The sequence below is a fragment of the Solea senegalensis genome, linkage group LG20 (genome assembly GCF_019176455.1).
Source record: "Solea senegalensis isolate Sse05_10M linkage group LG20, IFAPA_SoseM_1, whole genome shotgun sequence".
NCBI lineage: Eukaryota > Metazoa > Chordata > Actinopteri > Pleuronectiformes > Soleidae > Solea > Solea senegalensis.
In genome coordinates this window covers 12727865-12746636 of record NC_058039.1, presented here as the reverse complement: position 1 = coordinate 12746636, position 18772 = coordinate 12727865, and the positions used below count along the sequence as shown (strand labels likewise).

The following is an 18772-nucleotide window of genomic DNA, read 5'->3' as shown; positions in this document are numbered from 1 at the left end:
TGTGTGACTGATCATTGTTTTCTCAGGGACTGCAGCCACTGCAGAAAGAAAGAAACAAGCTTTTTGTGTCTTAATTGTGATCCACAGTGATGAATTTGTGATGTGGCTCAAAAGTGTTTGTCCTGTTAAGAGCTTCAGTAACATTCCCACAGTGTAAAACAGGATGCTGCACCTCTGTAACAACATTTCTGTGTTTGTGTTAACTGAGCATGCTTGAATCAACTTCATATATGTGTAGTGCACAGCACTGAACTGCCTGAGCTTCCGCCGCCTGCATGTTTGCCTTAAAATGTTGCGCTTGTTTGCAAAGTGAAGTCTATTTTATATTTGGAAGAGCGAGAAGTCATATAATATTTATGTAAATGAAGAAAAGCTTTAATTCCTGTCTGAAATAAAAATGTTTGTCATTGTCATTGCGAAAAACTAAATATAAATAGTGTACATACGTTTGTGTTTGTTTCTATTTATCTGTTGTACTAGTTGCGTCACAGCTTGTGACAAAAGAAAGTTCCATGTATTGTTGGTCTCTTTGGAAATGCCAGTCCAAATAACAGGGACTTTGAAATCCCCAACATGGCAACCACTTGTTGGTGATGGGATTATGACAAGAAGACCAACAAACATCCTCAGGCAAGCAACGCGATCGCAGGGTTATGGCTTTTAACGGCACCTGGGAAGTTTATTCTGAGGAAAACCTTGAGGATTTCCTTAAAGCAGTTGGTAAGAATATTTCCTCATTTATAACAGATGCATTTTTCTGCATATCTTCATGCTGATTCCCTTTTATTTTTTAATGCTTTAAAGGTGCTCCTGAAATGGTTGTGAAAATGCGCACAAACATCAAACCGGTGATAGTGGTCGAGCAGAAAGGCAAAGACTTCACCTACATCCTGAAAATGGCCGGATGCACCCAAGTCAACTCCTTCACCATTGGACAGGAGACGGAGATGACGGCTGTGGACGGCAGGAAGTTCAAGGTAATTCTAAACTTTGAAAGGTGTATTTTTAAATTAACTCAGTATATTCAGACATCAGATTTCAGTTTTGCACTGTACAGGTCAAAATAAAGTGTCAGCAATGTAAGCATAAATCACCCTGTGGCTTGTTGGTTGAAGAAAATCAGATTCATGCAAGATTCATTCAGACAGACAGAAATGTGTAATAAGAACATGGATGGATGAACCTTTGGGAGGATAGAGAAAACAAATATAATACTCACTGGAGTGAAACAATTACTCAATTATCACTAGTTACTAAATTAATAGTTTTGCTCCATATAACAAAGAAAATCATTAAAACTGAATCATTTTGGTTTGTGGGGAAAACAAGACATTCGAGAACATCATAATTTCCAGGTTTGAGAAACATTGATCAACATTTTTCAACGTTTTCTGACATTTTACGGACCAATTAATCGAGACAATAATCGTCAGATTCATTGATTATGAAAATAATCATTAGTTACAACCTTGTAGAAAGTCTTTCAGTTTAATTTTGCATTTATTTTAACTGGATACTGTACATTAATACATATACATTGTAAACCGTGCAAACCAAGCATTTATGGGGCCCATAGCTGAATTTGATTTGGGTTATTTACATCAAATCAGTGTCACTCTTCAGTTTAATGACTTTAGTTTTTTAATGACTTTAGTTTTCTACTAAAACCAAAGCCAAGCAGCCAGTCAGTCTTGAGTCATCTTTGATTGTAAACATTTTCTTTTCTTACAAAACCTTTTAACACCTTTGATATATGCAGTGATTTACCCATTCATGTTTATATTTAAAGGCTTTTTTCCCTTTGTTTTCACTTTACTATCCCTCATCGTTTACAATAAGATTCTTGGTTACAACCAAATGATATGGTTGCATTGCTTCACATTTAGTGGACAGTATTCACATTTACTGGAAAATCTTTTAATGTACATGTTTTTAATTGACGTGTTTCGTCTCGACTCAGTGCACCGTCAGAGAAGAGAATGGGAAGCTGGTGGCTGAGAGTGCAAAGTTCACCTCCGTTCGAGAGATCCAAGGAGAAGAAATGGTGGAGGTTGGTGACTTTTAAAAGGCAACACAGAGTGCACTTCTGCATCATGTTAATGTCTATCTTGTTCTTTTTCTTCCTCTCTGTTCAAGACCATCACCGCAGGCTCTGTGACTTTCACGAGCAAGAGCAGACGAGTCTGACCAGCGTTTGGCAGCTCACACATTGCCCTCAGACCTTCTTGGCTGCGAACGAGGGGCCATCTGGAAACCACAAATAAGTCAAAATACATTTATGAATAAAGCTGGATGTTTGAATTAACTAAAATGATTTTTTTGTTTTTTATACAGACCTGTTAAGAGCACCCCAACACAGGCTGAAAGACTAAAGGATAGAATAGAATGCATATTTTTGTCTTTGAAATTAAAAACAACAAGGGGGAAAGGTCTAGTTCAGACAGTCAAAATAGTAAAACATTCATTTGCATACGTTTATATATTTCATACATAATTAATAATATTGAAATGTCAACAAAAGTGCTGGCAAATCGGTACAAGTTTTATTTTATTTATAAAACAGTAAATATTCCACACCAGGTGGTGGCGGTAAGACACCAACTCGCTGTTTGACAACCGCCATTTTAAAAACGGAGAAAGAGAGGACGGCGCTTTTAAAGTGCGCACGCGCGACACTCTTTTTTTTACCTCTCTGTTGGTCTTTACGTTGCCAACGCTTGTTTTCCTCTGCCGAGTGTGTGTTTCAGTTTATGGCCAGATACATGAGGCCTCCAAACACGTCTTTGTTTGTGCGGAACATCTCCGATGATTCCAGGTGAGTCGGCGTCCTGTCGAACTTTACAGCAGCCATTCGTTCACTGACTGACGCCATTTGCGAAGTCTCTTTTGTGAATGGCGGCTAGCTCTGTTAGCCAAACAGCTCACGGCTAACGCGAACATAAAGCACCTTTTATAATATAATTTAGCGCAAATTCTCTCGTGTTTATTGAAACTAAAACAGCGTTTGTATTTACGAAGCTTCTTTATGTGAGATTTTCACCACAGTGGAGACTTTTCTTTGTTTGCAGCGACAAACGTGCTGCACGTTTTAACGGTTTTAAATGAGCCAATGGAGCGAGCTGCTATAGCTACTTCATTACCCATGTTTTACTAGGACTACAACTATCGATTGTTTAAATAATCCAGTAATCTCTCGATTATTTTCTCGCCTTATCGATTAATAGTTTGGTCCTTAAAATGCCCGGAAATGGTGAAAAAATGTTGAATGTTTCTCAAACCTGGAAATGGTGATATTCTAAATCCAAATGTATGATTTAGTTTTAATTATTTGTCAATATGGAGCAAAGAAACCACATTTCACATTCAAGTTCATTCTTAAAAAAGAACACTCACATTAATCAATTATCTTAATAGTTGAAGATTATATGTATTAAATCGACTAGTTGATTCACCCTAAGTTTTTACAATAAATTCTGTCAGAATTTGACAATAAAATTGCGACCGCAAATTTCAATTAACCATCATTTATAGTTACCCTATCATTAATATTTACCTGTCTTATAGTTGTATTTATTGGTTGTTTATATCAGTTGTTTACTGGTATAAACCTTAGCATTGGTTAACAACGTTCCATGTGTGAAATATTATATACCATTTAAAGCTTTAAACTTTTCTATGTTCTATTGGTGTCTAAATATTATGGAAGTTTTTAATTACTTCAGTTTTGTTGATTATATCGTTTAATCATTAAGTGAATGTATTGCAATGCTTTTGCTTCTGGAATTCAAGTACTTGCAAAAACGTGATCAAAGATATTGTCATCAAAAGAACAATGGTCCTGCAGTTTTAACTTCCAGAATTATTTGTTGTCTTTTTTGTCATAACTGTTGACTACCTCAAGCTAATATTGTTGTTGTTGTTAACTGTGTTGGTGCTTGTGCTTAACTGTAGATTTTCTCCTACAGACATGATATGATAAATCCTACAGTATTTGCTGAAATGTTGAATTTGGTGTCACTGTAACCTGCTTTTATGTCACTGTTAAACGTGTTCTTTTTGGTCTTGCTTCTAATTCCATATTAACAATAAGTTTGCATTCCCTAAAGGGACAGTTCACCAAAAACACAATGCATAATCACTGCTGAAATACACATTTCTGAGCTGACAACAACTTGGTCTCATTTGGCAGAAATTGAAGATTGTGCTATTTTTCATTACCCCAGATTGTGCCTTTTATTTATACATCAGGAACAGTTTTACAGTAGTAGAGAAACGTCTTGTCCAACAGGTGAGGGATATTCAGCTTCAATTTCACTAAATGGTTATGATTTACACATTTAACCTTTTTTCTTTTTTTTAAGTTAATATTGGATGATTCAGAAAGTGTCCTTTTTATTTAATCCAACTTTATCTGGCAACAGTTTGAACCTTTACACTTAATGGAACAACACGACAACCACACGATTAGGTGGATCGCTCTCTATGAAGACAGAACAGACTGTGTGGTGTTGTGTTTTGGCATGAAATGTCCCTTTAGCTCACTCTGCAGCTGCTCTCTCAGCTGCTGTTAGTGGTTGATGATGTGGGTAGAGTTGCCAGTGATGGTCAGTTGAGTCATACTTGTATTTACGGTGTTCAGGCCTGAGGATTTGCGGCGTGAGTTTGGCCGCTATGGGCCGATAGTAGATGTCTACATCCCACTTGACTTCTATACACGTCAACCAAGAGGATTTGCATACATTCAATATCCTTTCCCAGCAAGTTCAGCGACTGTATGTCTTTCTAACAATTTAATTCTCTTTCAGCAGAGAAGACATGTTTTCTTTTGTAATGTTTTGTTTCTTTTTTTCTTCTTGCACATACTTTAACTGATTTATCTAACACAAATATTTCTCTGTTATTGCTTCAGAAAATGTAAAAGCATCCAGTTGTGGAACCGGCCACACAGAGTAACAAAGACCCGTGTAGAGTAGCTGTAAAGCCGTGTCACACAGAGGCCTTCAGGATCAGAGGGAGGGAAAAGGTTGAAAAAAGAAAGTAAAGCATGAAGAGGAAAAGGGAACGGAGACAAAGCTTGGATATGGCGACAAAGAATGGGCAAAAGAAAAGAGGTTTAAAAGTCAAGCAGGACACCCGAGTCTCTCTGGGAGTCGATTAAAGAGTGTAAAGGTCAAGATGAAGTTCAAAATCAAGCAAAGGTAACAAGTCTGAATTATTTTTGTATCCTCCCAAAGACAAATCACAGAATTTGACACAACAGCAAAATCAGCTCTTCCTGCGATATCAATGACTTATTTAATTTTAATCAGCTATTGATATGTTTTGATTTGTTGATCCCTCACAATGATTTGATGTTTGACAAGTTTTACAAAATAGTGTCTGAATCTGTTGTTTTACTGTATGAATTAATATTATTTACACATTAATTTGTCATTGTCACTGTCTTAATCTCATGAATTAAGCCACACAAATGAAATAAATATGTTTGTTCCTCTTACCATAAATGTAGAATACACTACAACAAATGAGGCACTGCATTTGATGATGAAAAAAATGAAATCACTCTGGAACTGATTTGAGATGTTTCTCTTTGCCCACTTCATTTGTTTGTGGGCAAAACATTTATTTTTATTTATGTGGCTGTAAAAAAAAAAAAAGAAGCAAACAAAACCCTTAACCACGCAGCATATTTGAGGATGTGCGTGATGCAGAGGATGCTCTTCATAGTCTGGACAGGAAGTGGGTTTGTGGCCGGCAGATTGAAATCCAGTTCGCCCAGGGCGACAGAAAGAGTAAGTGTTTCACTTTATTTTTTATTCTGTGGATTATTATTTTCCCAATTACCCTAAACAAATGTCAGAAACTGTTCAGTTTTACAGATTTTCTGTTAAATGGAGCAAAGAAAGGAGAAAAGTTTCACACTAAAGAAAATGAAATATTAATAATTTTGTCAGTTGAGCAAGTTTTTCTGTTTGAATCTCCTTTAAAAAGCACTCGTATATAGTAAGGGGGGATAATTTTCTGATTCTTTACTGTAAAAAGGATAGTTTTATGCGTTGTTTCCTGATCAGTCATTCTATTACAACAGCACCAAATCAGATGAAGACAAAGGAGAGGCATTCTCCGAGCAGATCGTCCCGATACGACGACTACGACCGAGATGGCCGGCGCAGACGCTCGCGCAGCCGCAGCCACGACAGATACAGATCACGCAGTCAGTCATACGACCGCCGTCGGAGGCGATCTGAAAGTCCACGAGTGAGTCCCGCAAACTAAAAATCTCGTCCATCAGTGACATTTTACTGAAATTTATAAAATAAACGTTTTATCTCCTCAGCTCTCGTGGTCGCGTGTATGCAAGAGGAAGGAGCAGGAGTCGTGAGGATGAAAGGTGCACAATCAGCCTTATTAAAATAGTGGAATATTCAGTATTTATTCAGGGTTCCCGCAGATCCTTGAAAGCTTTTGAAAATCACCCCAATTAGACATGGGTCATTGAAAGTGCTTGGACTTTTTGCAAGAAAGAAGTTTAGTTGATGTCTGGGTTAAATGTCTCACTTGTTTGCTATGACGCCACCTACTATTTCATCGTTGCTTGATGCATTGAGAACAACCATGGAGTCATAACTAGCGGTGTTGTGGACACTGTCCACTGCCTCTCTCCATGGTTGACATGAGATTCCATGCACAACAATGAGCTAGTAACGTTAAGCAAGAGAGGGCAAATGACGATGTGATGTCTAGGAAATAAAAATTCCAAGATCTGTCTCACCAAAGAAAGCGTGCTGCAAATCAAGAAAAGTGGACACCATGAATGAATCGGCTCTTACATCTTAAGCTGAACCCTGAATATTTAAATTTTTACACAACACACAAAAATGCCTTGATTCGTGAATAAAATCTTTTTTTTTAAAAAAGCATCGATGTTGTCCTTGGTACAACCTTTTCCCGCAGTCATCAGTCTCGTTTGTCGTCAGATACAGACACAGACCTCGGAGAGAGTCCAGGGGCAGATCTCGATCACACTCCAGATCTGCGTCGCCTCAAGAACCCGTCAACCCAGCTTCCACTTCCCATTACACCGAGGAGGAAGTGCGACGCAAGCACTCCCCGTCCCGCTCCAGATCCCGGTCGGCTTCAAGATCACGTTCTCGTTCACGCTCTCGGTCCTGGGCTGGGCGCAAGTCAGGCGGGCGCTAGGAAGTATCCGCCCCCCTCCCCACCTACCACCTCCCCACTAACCTTCCTTCTGTCAGATGGACCGGAGTCGGTCATTTGTCAAGAAAATTCACGTTTGTTTGACATGAATGTAACGTCCACTGAACCGTGTGTAGAGAGGTTGTCTTTTGCGGCTCCATTTTTGAGAACAATGCTGGTCCTTTTGCTTGTTTTTATAAGATTTATTTTGGTAACATTTCCTGATAGGAACGTGATTCAGTCGGAGGTTTTTATGTTCAGTGATAGTCAGCCAGGAATAATCTGTTGTCGTTTTTATATACACTTTCTGATCATATTGTCGCCTAAACCGTATATCCCCTTTTTTCTGCAAACAACAAAGAAGCTCATTAAGTATTTTAAAAGAACGCCAGTCTTTCAGTGAATCAGAACAGTGTTTCAGTATTTTTAGCACATTATAACAAGTTAACCTACTTTTTACAGATGGATCGGTTTCTTCAGTTTTTGTTTTTTAACTCTTCCGTGCAGCTACAGACATCTGTTAATTTGACATTGTTGCTTATTTATAGGGCGTGATATGCACTGTGATGAATTAAAACCTCAAGTCATATAAAGTTATTCTTAATTGACCTCTAACTGCCTTGAAGTAATGAAAAACAAAAACTGAAAAAGGTGTTTTTTGCAATTGAAGGACACTAAATGCACAAAAATTCTCCCAACAACCCTTTTTAAGTGTTAAAAATGTTGTCTGGCAGAAACTGAAATGTTTGTCAACCTCCTAATTTTGTGATGTTTTCTTTACGTTTGCGCCCGTTCAAAGAACCGGTTCTAATTGGAGGAGGGGGAGTTTGTCGTTGGTGCCGACTGTTAATGTTTTTTTCCCCCGTCTGGATGGTTCTTGTCGCAGCATGTTTTATCCTCCTATCATTAGTAGAAAGAAACTGTTATTTTGAGTAATAAATGAAAAACATTCAATATAAAAAAAAAAAACAGTGTGTGATTTTACTTCATAAACTGACCAAAGCTCTATTGATACAGCGTAGGATCAAATTTGACACATACAGGTTAAAAGACCCCAAATAAAATTCTGTTAGCCTGCAATCTGATTATTTTTTAGTGGACAAACTTATTAAAGTTTATTAAACTTATTAAAAGAGATTACAGTAAAAATGACTGAAAGTTGCCCAAAAATTTGATGTTTAAAAAAGTACTTCTGAAAGTGTGCCTTTTAGTAAAAGTTGTAATTGGGCAACTGCTGTCAAAATAAGAAAACCATATAAAATTTCATCAAACGACCCACTGCAATGTCATCATTTGACATTCAATGATTCACACTTTGTTTTAAATTTTTTTAACGTTGACACATTTTTGACAAGAATACAGCTTAGAAATCGATGTCCACCTCACATTTCATGACTAAGTAAATTTGCAAATTTTGTACCTTTTTAAAAATGTATAACAACCACTAAAGTCACCAAAAATTCACTGAAATCAAACAATTTCCCTCAAATCTTGCTTGGGCAGGTCGTTTGACACGTCATGACATCTCTTCTATTTGCTAAAACTTGATTACTTGTGTATATACATTTACAAAATTTAAAATGTGTACTTTTTACGTTAGTCCAATAAAACATCCACAATTTGCTTTTCATGCTTTTGTTAGCCTGAAATTTCAAGATACCTCACATTTTTGTACATTAGAGCTTAGGCAGGTCAAATTTGACTTGTCCTGGTGAAATCCCTTCTATTAGCTAAAATTTGATAACTTTTTCACAAATGCATTCATGAAATTTAAAATGTGTACGATTGAAATTTTTTTTTTTTCATCAAAGCTCTTCTGGGTCTAATTTGACAGCAGTAAAACACCCTAAATGTCCATTTGTTAGCCTGAAATGTCCCGACCAAAAAATTCTTAAATTAGTGCCACAAATGTTTGTACATTGACGTTGTTCTGGCTCAAATTTGGCTTAAATTCTCATTTAAAAAGATTTTAGATCCAACACGTGGTGGTTTCATGGGAATTTTGGACCTTCAGAATATCAGCATTAAAGGGTCAAAAGGACAGACTGAGTGATTTTCCTGGTGCTTCACTCAGTGTTACAGTATGAGCAGACTCACAGTTTGCATGTCAAACAGACCAGCACGCTCTCAGTCGACCTGCCTCGTCCATTGATTTCCTTTTAATGGAACAGTAGCTGCGAGGAATAACTGAGATTAGACTCGGGGTGAAGGTGCATCCATGTATAAAAATCGGACGTGTCACATTGATCAGATGGATGCCCCATATGAAATTTGGATGGCGACATTTTTTTTACATAAAACATTGCATTGATATAAAAAAAACATAAGAATTATGATTGTGTTTTGGAGTAGAAACATTAAAAATGATGATACGCTCACATTGTTTTTCTCTAGCATCATCAGTACTTGATGTAAAATGAACCAGACCATAAACTCAAAATATGAATCCCACAAAGATGTGTGTTCCACCAACTAAAGTTTGTAAAGTGTGTAAAACTTAAAAAGAACTTAAGTAGCATGAACTCAACAGATGTTGGGTATGTCCACTGTGGGCTACTGTAGAAACATGGTGGTCCAAAATGGCCACTGATATATTTAAAGGCTTGTTATACGTAACGGTAACGGACAAAAACAAGAATTTATACATTTGTACACAAAATAAAGCATTGCTATTTTATATTAAATCTCTGCCAAATTATATATAAGTTGACTAAAAATTGTTATACACTGGACCTTTAAACTTTTAAACCATCAAAAAAGTGTGGGGTCCTTTAGGTTCAACCAGGAATAAACAACAAATGATTGAATGCATTAGTTTCCGTTTCACCTCTAATGACTGTGGCAGCTCTGCTCACTCACTCTGTTCAAACTGCTGCGAGGCAACGCAGCGTTTCCACTGTATCGACGTGTGTGCTGTGTCTCTGGCTATAAGTTGTGAACAACCAGAGGCTGGGGGGATTCTTTGTGTTTGTCCGGTTTTCGGCAGAGACTGAAAATCTCTGCCACTGTGAACATTTTTACCCCCCTTTTTTTTCCACAAAAGGAAAAATGATACATTTGTTTTTTGTGGGACTGACCTGAACGGCATCGGCGCCAAAAATGCCTTTACTGTTTCATCTCATATCCGAAATAAAAGGTGAGTTGACTCATTTGAAAATGAATCCATGACTCTTCTGTGTTTGTCGTTGTTGTTCAAATATGACTGCAGGAATTTCTTCTGGTCAGTATTTGTAATTTTTTTCTGGTCCTGTTTTTCTGACTGAAGGAAAGACGGAAACAAAAAAAGCTGCTGTAAGAAAAAATAGAAAAGTAGACCCATAAAAATCGTTCAGGAAAAGTGATCTCATGAATCCAGAAAAACAGCCTTTTTTGAAGTGAATGCAATATTCTTCTGTATTAGATCCGTATGGCACAGAACATTTACCAGAAAACTACTAAATTGTAATATAATGGGTACTTAATAAGAAATACTAGCTTTGTTATTCAATTTTTAGTTGCTGGCGAAGGTGAATCATATTTTAACTGCTTTTTCTCAACGACCTTCATGCTGTTGTTCCAGCACTGCTCCTGTAAAACAAAGAAAATGGGAGACTGGAACTTCCTTGGTGGGATCTTGGAGGAGGTGCACATCCACTCCACCATGGTGGGAAAGATCTGGCTCACCATCCTCTTCATATTCAGGATGTTGGTGCTGGGCGTCGCCGCGGAGGACGTGTGGAACGACGAGCAGTCGGACTTCATCTGCAACACCGATCAACCCGGCTGCAGGAACGTCTGCTACGACCAGGCCTTCCCCATCTCCCTCATCAGGTACTGGGTGCTGCAGGTGATCTTTGTCTCCTCGCCCTCGCTGGTGTACATGGGCCACGCCATCTACCAGCTGAGGGCGCTGGAGAAGGAGCGGCACTGCAAGAAGGTGACCCTCCGTCGAGAGCTGGAGGCAGTGGACGTGGAGCTGTCGGAGGTGCGGAGACGGATCGAGAAAGAGATGAGGCAGCTGGAGCAGGGGAAGCTCAACAAGGCTCCTCTGAGGGGTTCTCTGTTGTGCACCTACATGGCCCACATTGTGACTCGCTCAGTGGTGGAGGTCAGCTTCATGATGGGTCAGTACCTCCTCTATGGACACCACCTGAGTCCTCTTTACAAGTGTGAACGGGAGCCGTGTCCGAATGTGGTGGACTGCTTTGTCTCCAGACCCACAGAGAAAAGCCTCTTCATGATGTTCATGCAAGCCATCGCCTCTATCTCCCTCTTCCTCAGCCTCCTTGAGATCATGCACTTGGGCTACAAGAAGCTTAAGAAGGGCATCCTGGACTACTATCCCCATCTGAAGGACGACCTTGATGATTATTACGTGAACAAGTCCAAGAAGAACTCAGTTGTCCATCAGGGTTGCATGGGCACCTCAGCGGGACGCAAGACTACAATCCCCACAGCACCAATTGGGTACACACTTCTGCTGGAGAAGCAGGGAAACGGGCCTAACTACCCTCTGCTCAATGCCTCCTCTGCCTTCATACCAATACAAGGAGATGCTGGCGCAAAACCAGACAACCACAAGGACAGCAAGGAGGAGGTGCTGTCGAGTCCCACAGAGCAGAACAGCAACTCAAACAACACCAGCAGTGAGACACGTTCACCTCCTGTCGACAAGCAGGAGGAACCAGAAGAACAATCCTCTCCCCGCCATGGGAACCTGGAGTGTGCACGTTCTGAGTATCCCACCCTGCCTGTAGCAGATGCCTCTTCCTGCGCTGCACTGACAGCAATTGCGAGGAAGTCACGGAGGGTCAGTCCACCATGGCACTGCTCCACAGTGGTAGAGGGGAACGGTTCAGACAGTGGCGACTCCTACCACGGTGTGAGCAGCATGAAGCTCCGCGGCGGCTGTGTGGGCCCCAGAGCGAGGATGCTGTCAAAGTCGGACATGAAGAGACCAAGCAGGTCTCAGAGTCCAGACTCAGTGGGGGAACTGAGTTCTGTGTCTCGGCACAGTCGCGAGAGCAACAGCCCCATCGCCTCCTCTCCTCCGAACCGCAGAGTGTCAGCGGCGAGCACAACCAGCAGCAGCAGACGAGCTCCCACTGACCTGCAGATATAAACACGCGAGGTGCTTCTCAAAGGCCTTGTTTAGACTGCAGTCCAGATTGGATTTTTAAGTACATCTAGATTGTATCTAGCTTGATTATTTTGCTAGTCTGAGCGGCTGAAAAACACAAGATTTTTCCAAAGCCAATTCAAACCGGATAGGGAGGTGGTTGCGAATGCAATTCTGATTGGCTTTTTACAGATCCATTTCAATCTGACATTACTACAGCTTAAATGTAAACTGAGAAAATGTCACTGTAACAAAACAACTGTTTTAAAAGGTGGTTAAAACCACAGCACTCTGTGTCATTCCCAGGTCGTTTCCACGTGGACCTTTAATGATTTGCTGTTTGTCTGGAACAGATGTGTGAATGGAAAAAAACGCACAAATCCATAATGTTGTTTCACACTGTTACGCAACCAGACACTTTCAAATCAGTCACAAATGAATTAATGCAGCTACTGTTAGAACAAAAAATACCATTGCATGAAAACAGTAAAAATAATATCTCTGTTTTACTTCTTTCATCAAGGGCTGAGTGATATGAAAGTTTATCATAATAGAAAAACTGGTAAAAATGTTGTAGAAACCAATTAATTGTAGTTTTAAAATTATTCATGAGCAGAAAATTACAAAACCTTTTTTTATGTATTTGATATCAATTAAAATGTTACAGACCAATCTCTGTTTTTTTTATTGTCTGTATTTCAGATGAACCATGTTTTAAGGAAGAATGTCTCATAAACAGGCAGACACCAGACACCAAATGCTGGAAAAAAAAAAGATTATTCTTGTTGCAAAACAAAAAATGACACTTTGTGTTCACCGTACGACCATGACTGTAACAAAAAACATTACGTACTCAACAAAAACGGCTACGGTTTCACGTTTTTCTAATTTACACAAATATATTTGACAAAACTCCACTTCTTTACTCCGCAGGCGACGGTTCATACTGCATCAGCTGGAAAAAGATACGGAAAAGAGGTCAGAGGTTAGAGGTCAGAGAAAAGAAGGACGTTTCGATGTGTGTGTGTGTGTATGTGTGTGTGTGTGTGTGTGTGTGTGTCTAAGCAGCTTCTCACCTTGTTCCTCAGCTCTTTGTTCTCCTCCATGAGCAGGTTGCACTTCTGCTGAAGATCAGCCAGCTCCGAGCGAAGAGTCTCAGAGTCTGCTGGCTCTGGACCAGCTGCACCGAGGTGAAGCTTTATGAAGCTGTGCAGGTCGGTCAAGGTCAATGTCAACATTCAGTTAAAAGCTGATGTCAGTGTTGTCGCTAACAAACACACTTATATTTTGGCGGAAGTTGTAATTGACACTCTGTGTGTATAGTATGTTGCTTGTACTCAAGAAAAGGATACTCTAGTGCATTGTTGGGTTTGTCAGTTTCCTCATAAAGTGCCACGAGAACTGCAAAAGAGACGAGATGGTGATGAGGCAGCTCAGCAGAGATGAAGGTGAAACAGAGGTGAAGCAGGGAACTGTCTCAGTATGATGGTAAAACACTACTGAATACCCACTTTCAGAGAACACATGATGCGTTTTTGTTTTGTTTTGGTTCTGTCTCAAGTCGGGTTCAGTCATGTCAAATAATATGGTAATATCAAGTTTTTTAGGGTTACTCATATGTTATTTTAAAAATTACTTCATTGGAAATACTGCATAAACATTTAATAAATAGATGCATAACCGGAAAAATAAGTGATAATACGTCAAAACTTATATAACATTATAACACTGCCGCCCTCCTTTATAGAAGACATGACTATGTGACTTTTTATGGTGTGGTGGTTGTTCTGGTTGATTTTGGGTCCCCTGAGGCCCATAGAACTCCTCGAAACGCCTCTGAACTGTCACCTCCACCGTGTTGTGTGTGTGTGTGTTTGTGTGTGTGAGAGCTTGAACTCACCACTTGTTAAAGTGTCCAATACTCCCGATTTCTCCAAGTATCTTCTGAACTGCTCTCGCTTCGCTTCCGGAGCCTGAAAAATCACAACAAATATATCATTTCCAACCGGAAGTCAGCAGGACACAAATGAATCAAAGACATTTTGAACTCTTTAGAGAGTTTTATTACGTAAGTCGTCTAAACGACAACAAAATAAAGACGAACTCAGCCTGTGGTGCGTTCACGGCCTAGTTTCTACATTGCTACGATGCTACGCAGTTAGCACATGCTACGTGGAACGAACCACAAACTTTTATTTGTGTTAACTTTGTAAATAAAGCTTCTGCCGCTGCACATGTACTTACTCTGTAATGGGCCATGATTGTAGTGACAGGTGTGGGGTTTCCGTAGGTGTGAAAACTGTCAGGTTAATTAAGTCAGAATTTCACCAGCTGTTTGTTTGTGTCAACACGCGCCGGAGTCGTTACCATAACAACACGCCAATGACGGTAAACGTAAAGGACTTGTTTTTAATATTCTTTCTATTTTTTTCTTTTTTAACCTAATTAACTTACAGTTTGAAAAAAGCCACTAAACTACAGAGAAGAGTTTAAACGAGTTGCGTTTGAACGGAGTTCTAGTGTAAGTGTGTGTGCTGCTGTTGTATTCACGTGCCAACTGGAGAACTGGTGTTGCCAGGTTGGACAAATAAAAGTTAAATTCTTCAAGTATCTTTCCCACAGACTGGGTGGTTGTTTGGTTGATAGTCCATGTCCCTTTTATCCTTTGACCCTTTTATAATTTTTTTTTCCCTTTTTGTTCATTTTATCTTTTATCTTCATACATACATGTATATACATATATATATGTATTTTTTTCTACAGTTCTTTATTTCCTACAGCTGCCACAAAACACACACACACACACACGCAAAAGTTGATGAAAAACTACAAAATTGTTTTACAAGCTCAAAAGAAAGAACAACCTTTATCCACATTCATGGAGCTAAAGGAATAAGAGCTAATATTTAAAACTGGTCAGTTACTTTTTTGAGTTGCAACTAGCAATTATTTTCACAATCAATTAATCTGTTCAGTACTTACTTAAATAACTGAGTTTTGTTTGGTTCATTGTTTCCCAAACCTGGAAATGGTGATGTAAGCAAATGCTTTTTTTTGTGTCCACAATCAGACTTAATGATTTGTATGATTACGTAGCAAATAATCAAGAAAAATCCACTTTTAATATGATGAAAATAGAGGAAACTTTTCGAATGATTTTGGTGTTTTGTAATAAAAGGAATGACTTTGATGGGCTTTTCCTTTTAAAAAATCAACTGTCAAAAAATATGTTTAACATTCATTAATACAGCTACATAACATTTGATATCTGTGAGGGGGGTTTTTGTTTTGTTTTTAACAATTGCATAGAATATTTCTACAGTTGCTGAAATCCACACAAGCAGAAGATAATGTTGAATTACAACAATAAGAAAGATGATTATTGAGAAATAAATTCCCTAAGGGGATTAATAAAAGTGGCCAAGTGGAAAGGGAATTTGGCTTGTAACCGGAGGGTTGCTGGTTCAAGTACCCACCAGGCCAAAAAAGGACTGGGGTACCTCTGCAGTGGGCAGCCCACTGCTGCTAATTCTATTTTTTAATTAATAAAACAATATAATATAAACTGTGTAAAGTGAATCTTTGATTTGACACACTGTATATTTATGGAAGACAGAAAAACATAATCATTACTCAAGAAGACGATTGATTTGTTGCAAAAAAAACGAGAACCGTTTTGCTAGACATTTACTACATAAATCAAATTTTACAGTTGCACACAATGTTTTTTCACAGCTCCCAAAAATTGCTAATTTACTCTATAATACATTAAGGGCTAAGTGAACAAAAATACTGTTTTCGTTTGGTTTTTAACGTTTTATTGAGTGCATTTTTCTGTCTATTAAAAAGCAGGAAAAAAGGCCAACCTGGCAACCCTACTGAAAATCCTCACTACCGGGGAGGGCGTAGCCTCCTCGTCACATCCTCAGCGCTGACTTATAAAAGATAAGAGCAGGCGATTTGTCAACAACACTGTGTGCTCCAGTCTGTAGAACGTCAGCGTTTCTGTGAAAACGTAGAAACGCGGAGTTTCTTGCGGCACAGAAGAAAAACAACAGTCGAACGTTCGTTGTTTCACCGGCTCTGACATGAGTCACTTCGGCCGGTTTCACGGTTTTGCGGTCGTTTTGTGTTCAGCTCAACTTCGTTCACCGGCTTTTTCTGGGTCAAACTCCTCGAGGAGGTGAGTTTTATCAAAACAAAATGTCCATAGACTAGCTGTTACTAGTCGAGTGTTATAAAGCTCACTAAACTGGTTTTGACATTAAAAGGATAGTTAAGTTTTAAGTCAAGTGTATGAAGGTGTCATGTATAGTTAGTGAGTTACAAACAGCGATGTGTTTTTAAAGAAGCTGACAGAGAACAAGAACACGGTTTACGAATTGCCTTGATGTGAACGGGGACAGCAGAGAAGGTGAATTGTAGCCCTTTAAAAGCCACACCAGCCAAAAAAACTAACGTTCAACAATTGAACGTTCTATTATTGAATATTATTCACAGAATATTAAAGCTTTATCAAGGTTTCTGACCGCCCATTTTAGTTACACACTTACCAAATAGCTGCCTAAGAACATGGTAAACCACTGAAAGTATTGGAAATATACAGAACTGACAACATCTCCATTCATATTACATCAATGCATACATCTCCTCTTCAAACAGATGGTGTGTTGAACAAAATGATGTCGTATTGTAACCTGACACAGCCACCTGAACAAAACCCTGAACTGATCCTTTAAGGCCTGCCAACATTATCCTCATACACATACCCAGTCTGTAATAAAGGAACTATGTATATCCTGTATTTTAGCAGAAGTAACAATACGTGCCATTTGTGATGATGCTGCACTTATCTAAAAAAAAAAACTACCCAAACATGACTCAGCTAAAAATGCTGTGAAACATGCAGTATGTATATATATATATATATTTATATATATATATATATATATATATATATAAATATTTGTAGTCTATATACACTCCTGATCAAAATTTTAAGACCAGTTGAAAAATTGCAAGAATTTATATTTTGCACTGTTGGATCTTAAGAAGGTTCTAAGTAGTGCTTCAAAATGCAAAAAGAAGAAATGAGTAACCAATTTATTGCAAACAACCATTAATCTGAAATAGGCTGTTCATCAGCTGATCAAAAGTTTAAGACCACAGTCTTTAGAAGCCTGAATCTTCTTAAAAAAATGTGGATTCAGTGCCATTTTCTGTCAGGTATGCACACTGTCATGACCTCCTGATGGCAAAGGCAAAAAAGCTTTCTCTCTTTGAACACTGTCAGATTGTTGAGCTGCATCAGCAAGGCCTCTCACAGTGTTCCATTGCTGCTGAGGTTGGATGCAGTAAGACGGTCATTTTAAACTTCTTCAAAGATCTTGAGGGTTATGGAACAAAAAAGTCAAGTGGTAGACCCAAAAAAAGATTCACCAGCCCTGTGCCGGAGGATCCAAATGGCTGTCCGTCAAGACACGGGACGATCCTCGGCCCAAATTAAGCTTGTCACTGGTGCCAACTGCAGTCCCATAACCATCAGACGGCATCTGCAAGAGAAGAGTTTTAAGAACAAAAACGTCTTCAAAGGCCTCGTCTCCTTCAATGGCACAAAATTGCCCGTTTGGAGTTTGCACGAAAGCACCAAACATGGGACATTGAAAGGTGGAAGAAAGTTTTATTCTCTAATGAGAAAAAAATGTAACCTTGACGGTCCTGATGGCTTCCAACTGGCATGAGAAGCAGATTCCACCTGAGATGTTTTCTATACGTGGAGGGGGCGCCACCTCTCAATGTCCCATGTTTGATGCTCTCATGCAAACTTCAAATGGGCAATTTATATATATGTATGTATGTATGTATGTGTATATTTATATATATATATATATATATATATATATCTTTTATATATATGTAGGATTTTTGATTTTTGCGTTGTATTGGATTTTAAACACACATATATATATATTTATATTATATATTTTTATATATAAAATATATATGCAAAAATCCTACATATACATATACATGTATATGTATATGTAGGATTTTTGCATTTTATCTATCCGATATCTGATCCAGTGATTTTGACCAGCATCGGACGATACTGATTCCCATCCCGGTCATAAATAAAAACAATATTTTATATGTTTGGTGTGCAAATACCCAGAGACAACACAATACGATATTATCATGATATTCACAGTATGATGTCATTATGTGATATCTGATTTCTGTTAGACATGATGCAGCCAATTATGTCAGTTTGTTTGACAAAAACAACTTCATTTCTGTTGTCTTTCACTTACGTTTACTGAAAAGTGACAGTTTCATTCACGGCTCAATGTCGGAAGCAAAAGAAGTCGAATTTTTTTGTTAAAAGACAACACTGATATTGTTCCACACGTGACTTGGACTTTTTCTCTCCAAAGATCTCATGACAGAGTCTCAGACTCTTTAACAGTCTCACTACAC

The 18772-nt window shown here is 38.6% G+C and overlaps 5 protein-coding genes across 10 annotated transcripts in view; 4 read left to right on the top strand and 1 right to left on the bottom strand.

Annotated features, from left to right (window-relative positions):
• Window positions 1-601: 601 nt before the first annotated feature.
• On the top strand, window positions 602-2301 carry LOC122786703 (fatty acid-binding protein, liver-like). Its single transcript, XM_044053181.1, has 4 exons — window positions 602-720; window positions 805-977; window positions 1961-2050; window positions 2137-2301. Exons 1-4 carry the CDS (start codon window positions 654-656, stop codon window positions 2185-2187), a joined length of 381 nt encoding a protein of 126 aa, XP_043909116.1. The 5' UTR covers window positions 602-653; the 3' UTR covers window positions 2188-2301.
• A 332-nt stretch (window positions 2302-2633) lies between these two features.
• Window positions 2634-10358, top strand: LOC122786702 (serine/arginine-rich splicing factor 10-like). 4 transcript variants are annotated; one of them, XM_044053180.1, is made up of 6 exons: window positions 2634-2815; window positions 4640-4744; window positions 5689-5792; window positions 6089-6257; window positions 6335-6391; window positions 6978-7200. In XM_044053180.1, the coding sequence occupies exons 1-6, from the start codon at window positions 2751-2753 to the stop codon at window positions 7198-7200; spliced, it is 723 nt and encodes a 240-aa protein (XP_043909115.1). In that variant the 5' UTR covers window positions 2634-2750. The 4 variants fall into 4 exon arrangements, with proteins under 4 accessions (XP_043909115.1, XP_043909112.1, XP_043909113.1 ...); XM_044053177.1 differs by having other exon boundaries at window positions 2657-2815; window positions 6089-6262; window positions 6338-6391; window positions 6978-10358; XM_044053178.1 differs by having other exon boundaries at window positions 2658-2815; window positions 6089-6262; window positions 6338-6391; window positions 6984-10358.
• Window positions 10269-14903, top strand: LOC122786701 (gap junction alpha-9 protein-like). The gene is given in 4 exon segments (XM_044053176.1): window positions 10269-10333; window positions 10757-11093; window positions 11096-11174; window positions 11176-14903. Coding segments are annotated over 3 exon segments (1515 nt in total). The 5' UTR covers window positions 10269-10333; window positions 10757-10780; the 3' UTR covers window positions 12299-14903.
• On the bottom strand, window positions 12949-14601 carry LOC122786705 (c-Myc-binding protein-like). The gene is made up of 5 exons (XM_044053182.1): window positions 14540-14601; window positions 14196-14268; window positions 13648-13696; window positions 13372-13501; window positions 12949-13250 (listed from the first exon to the last, which is right to left on the bottom strand). The coding sequence occupies exons 1-5, from the start codon at window positions 14552-14554 to the stop codon at window positions 13218-13220; spliced, it is 300 nt and encodes a 99-aa protein (XP_043909117.1). The 5' UTR covers window positions 14555-14601; the 3' UTR covers window positions 12949-13217.
• Window positions 14904-16255: 1352 nt separating the features above from the next.
• si:ch1073-513e17.1 (sialin) overlaps window positions 16256-18772 on the top strand; it is a 13228-nt gene continuing 10711 nt past the window's right edge. For all 3 annotated transcript variants that reach the window (XM_044052426.1, XM_044052427.1, XM_044052425.1), the window contains exon 1: window positions 16256-16478. The gene's annotated coding sequence lies outside the window, so the exon portion shown is untranslated. The remainder of the gene's footprint in view (window positions 16479-18772) is intronic.

Bases quoted from the DNA above. Each gene is read 5' to 3' on its own strand.
- LOC122786703 (XM_044053181.1), top strand. From the start codon at position 654: ATGGCTTTTAACGGCACCTGGGAAGTTTATTCTGAGGAAAACCTTGAG. The intron at 721-804 runs GTAAGAATATTT...AATGCTTTAAAG, and splicing joins GGATTTCCTTAAAGCAGTTG to GTGCTCCTGAAATGGTTGTG. The intron at 978-1,960 runs GTAATTCTAAAC...GTCTCGACTCAG, and splicing joins TGGACGGCAGGAAGTTCAAG to TGCACCGTCAGAGAAGAGAA.
- LOC122786702 (XM_044053177.1), top strand. From the start codon at position 2,751: ATGGCCAGATACATGAGGCCTCCAAACACGTCTTTGTTTGTGCGGAAC. The intron at 5,793-6,088 runs GTAAGTGTTTCA...CTATTACAACAG, and splicing joins CGCCCAGGGCGACAGAAAGA to CACCAAATCAGATGAAGACA. The intron at 6,263-6,337 runs GTCCCGCAAACT...TTATCTCCTCAG, and splicing joins ATCTGAAAGTCCACGAGTGA to CTCTCGTGGTCGCGTGTATG.
- LOC122786705 (XM_044053182.1), bottom strand. The intron at 13,697-14,195 runs GTGAGTTCAAGC...TCTCTTTTGCAG, and splicing joins ATTGGACACTTTAACAAGTG to TTCTCGTGGCACTTTATGAG. The intron at 13,502-13,647 runs GTATCCTTTTCT...CGACCTGCACAG, and splicing joins AAACCCAACAATGCACTAGA to CTTCATAAAGCTTCACCTCG.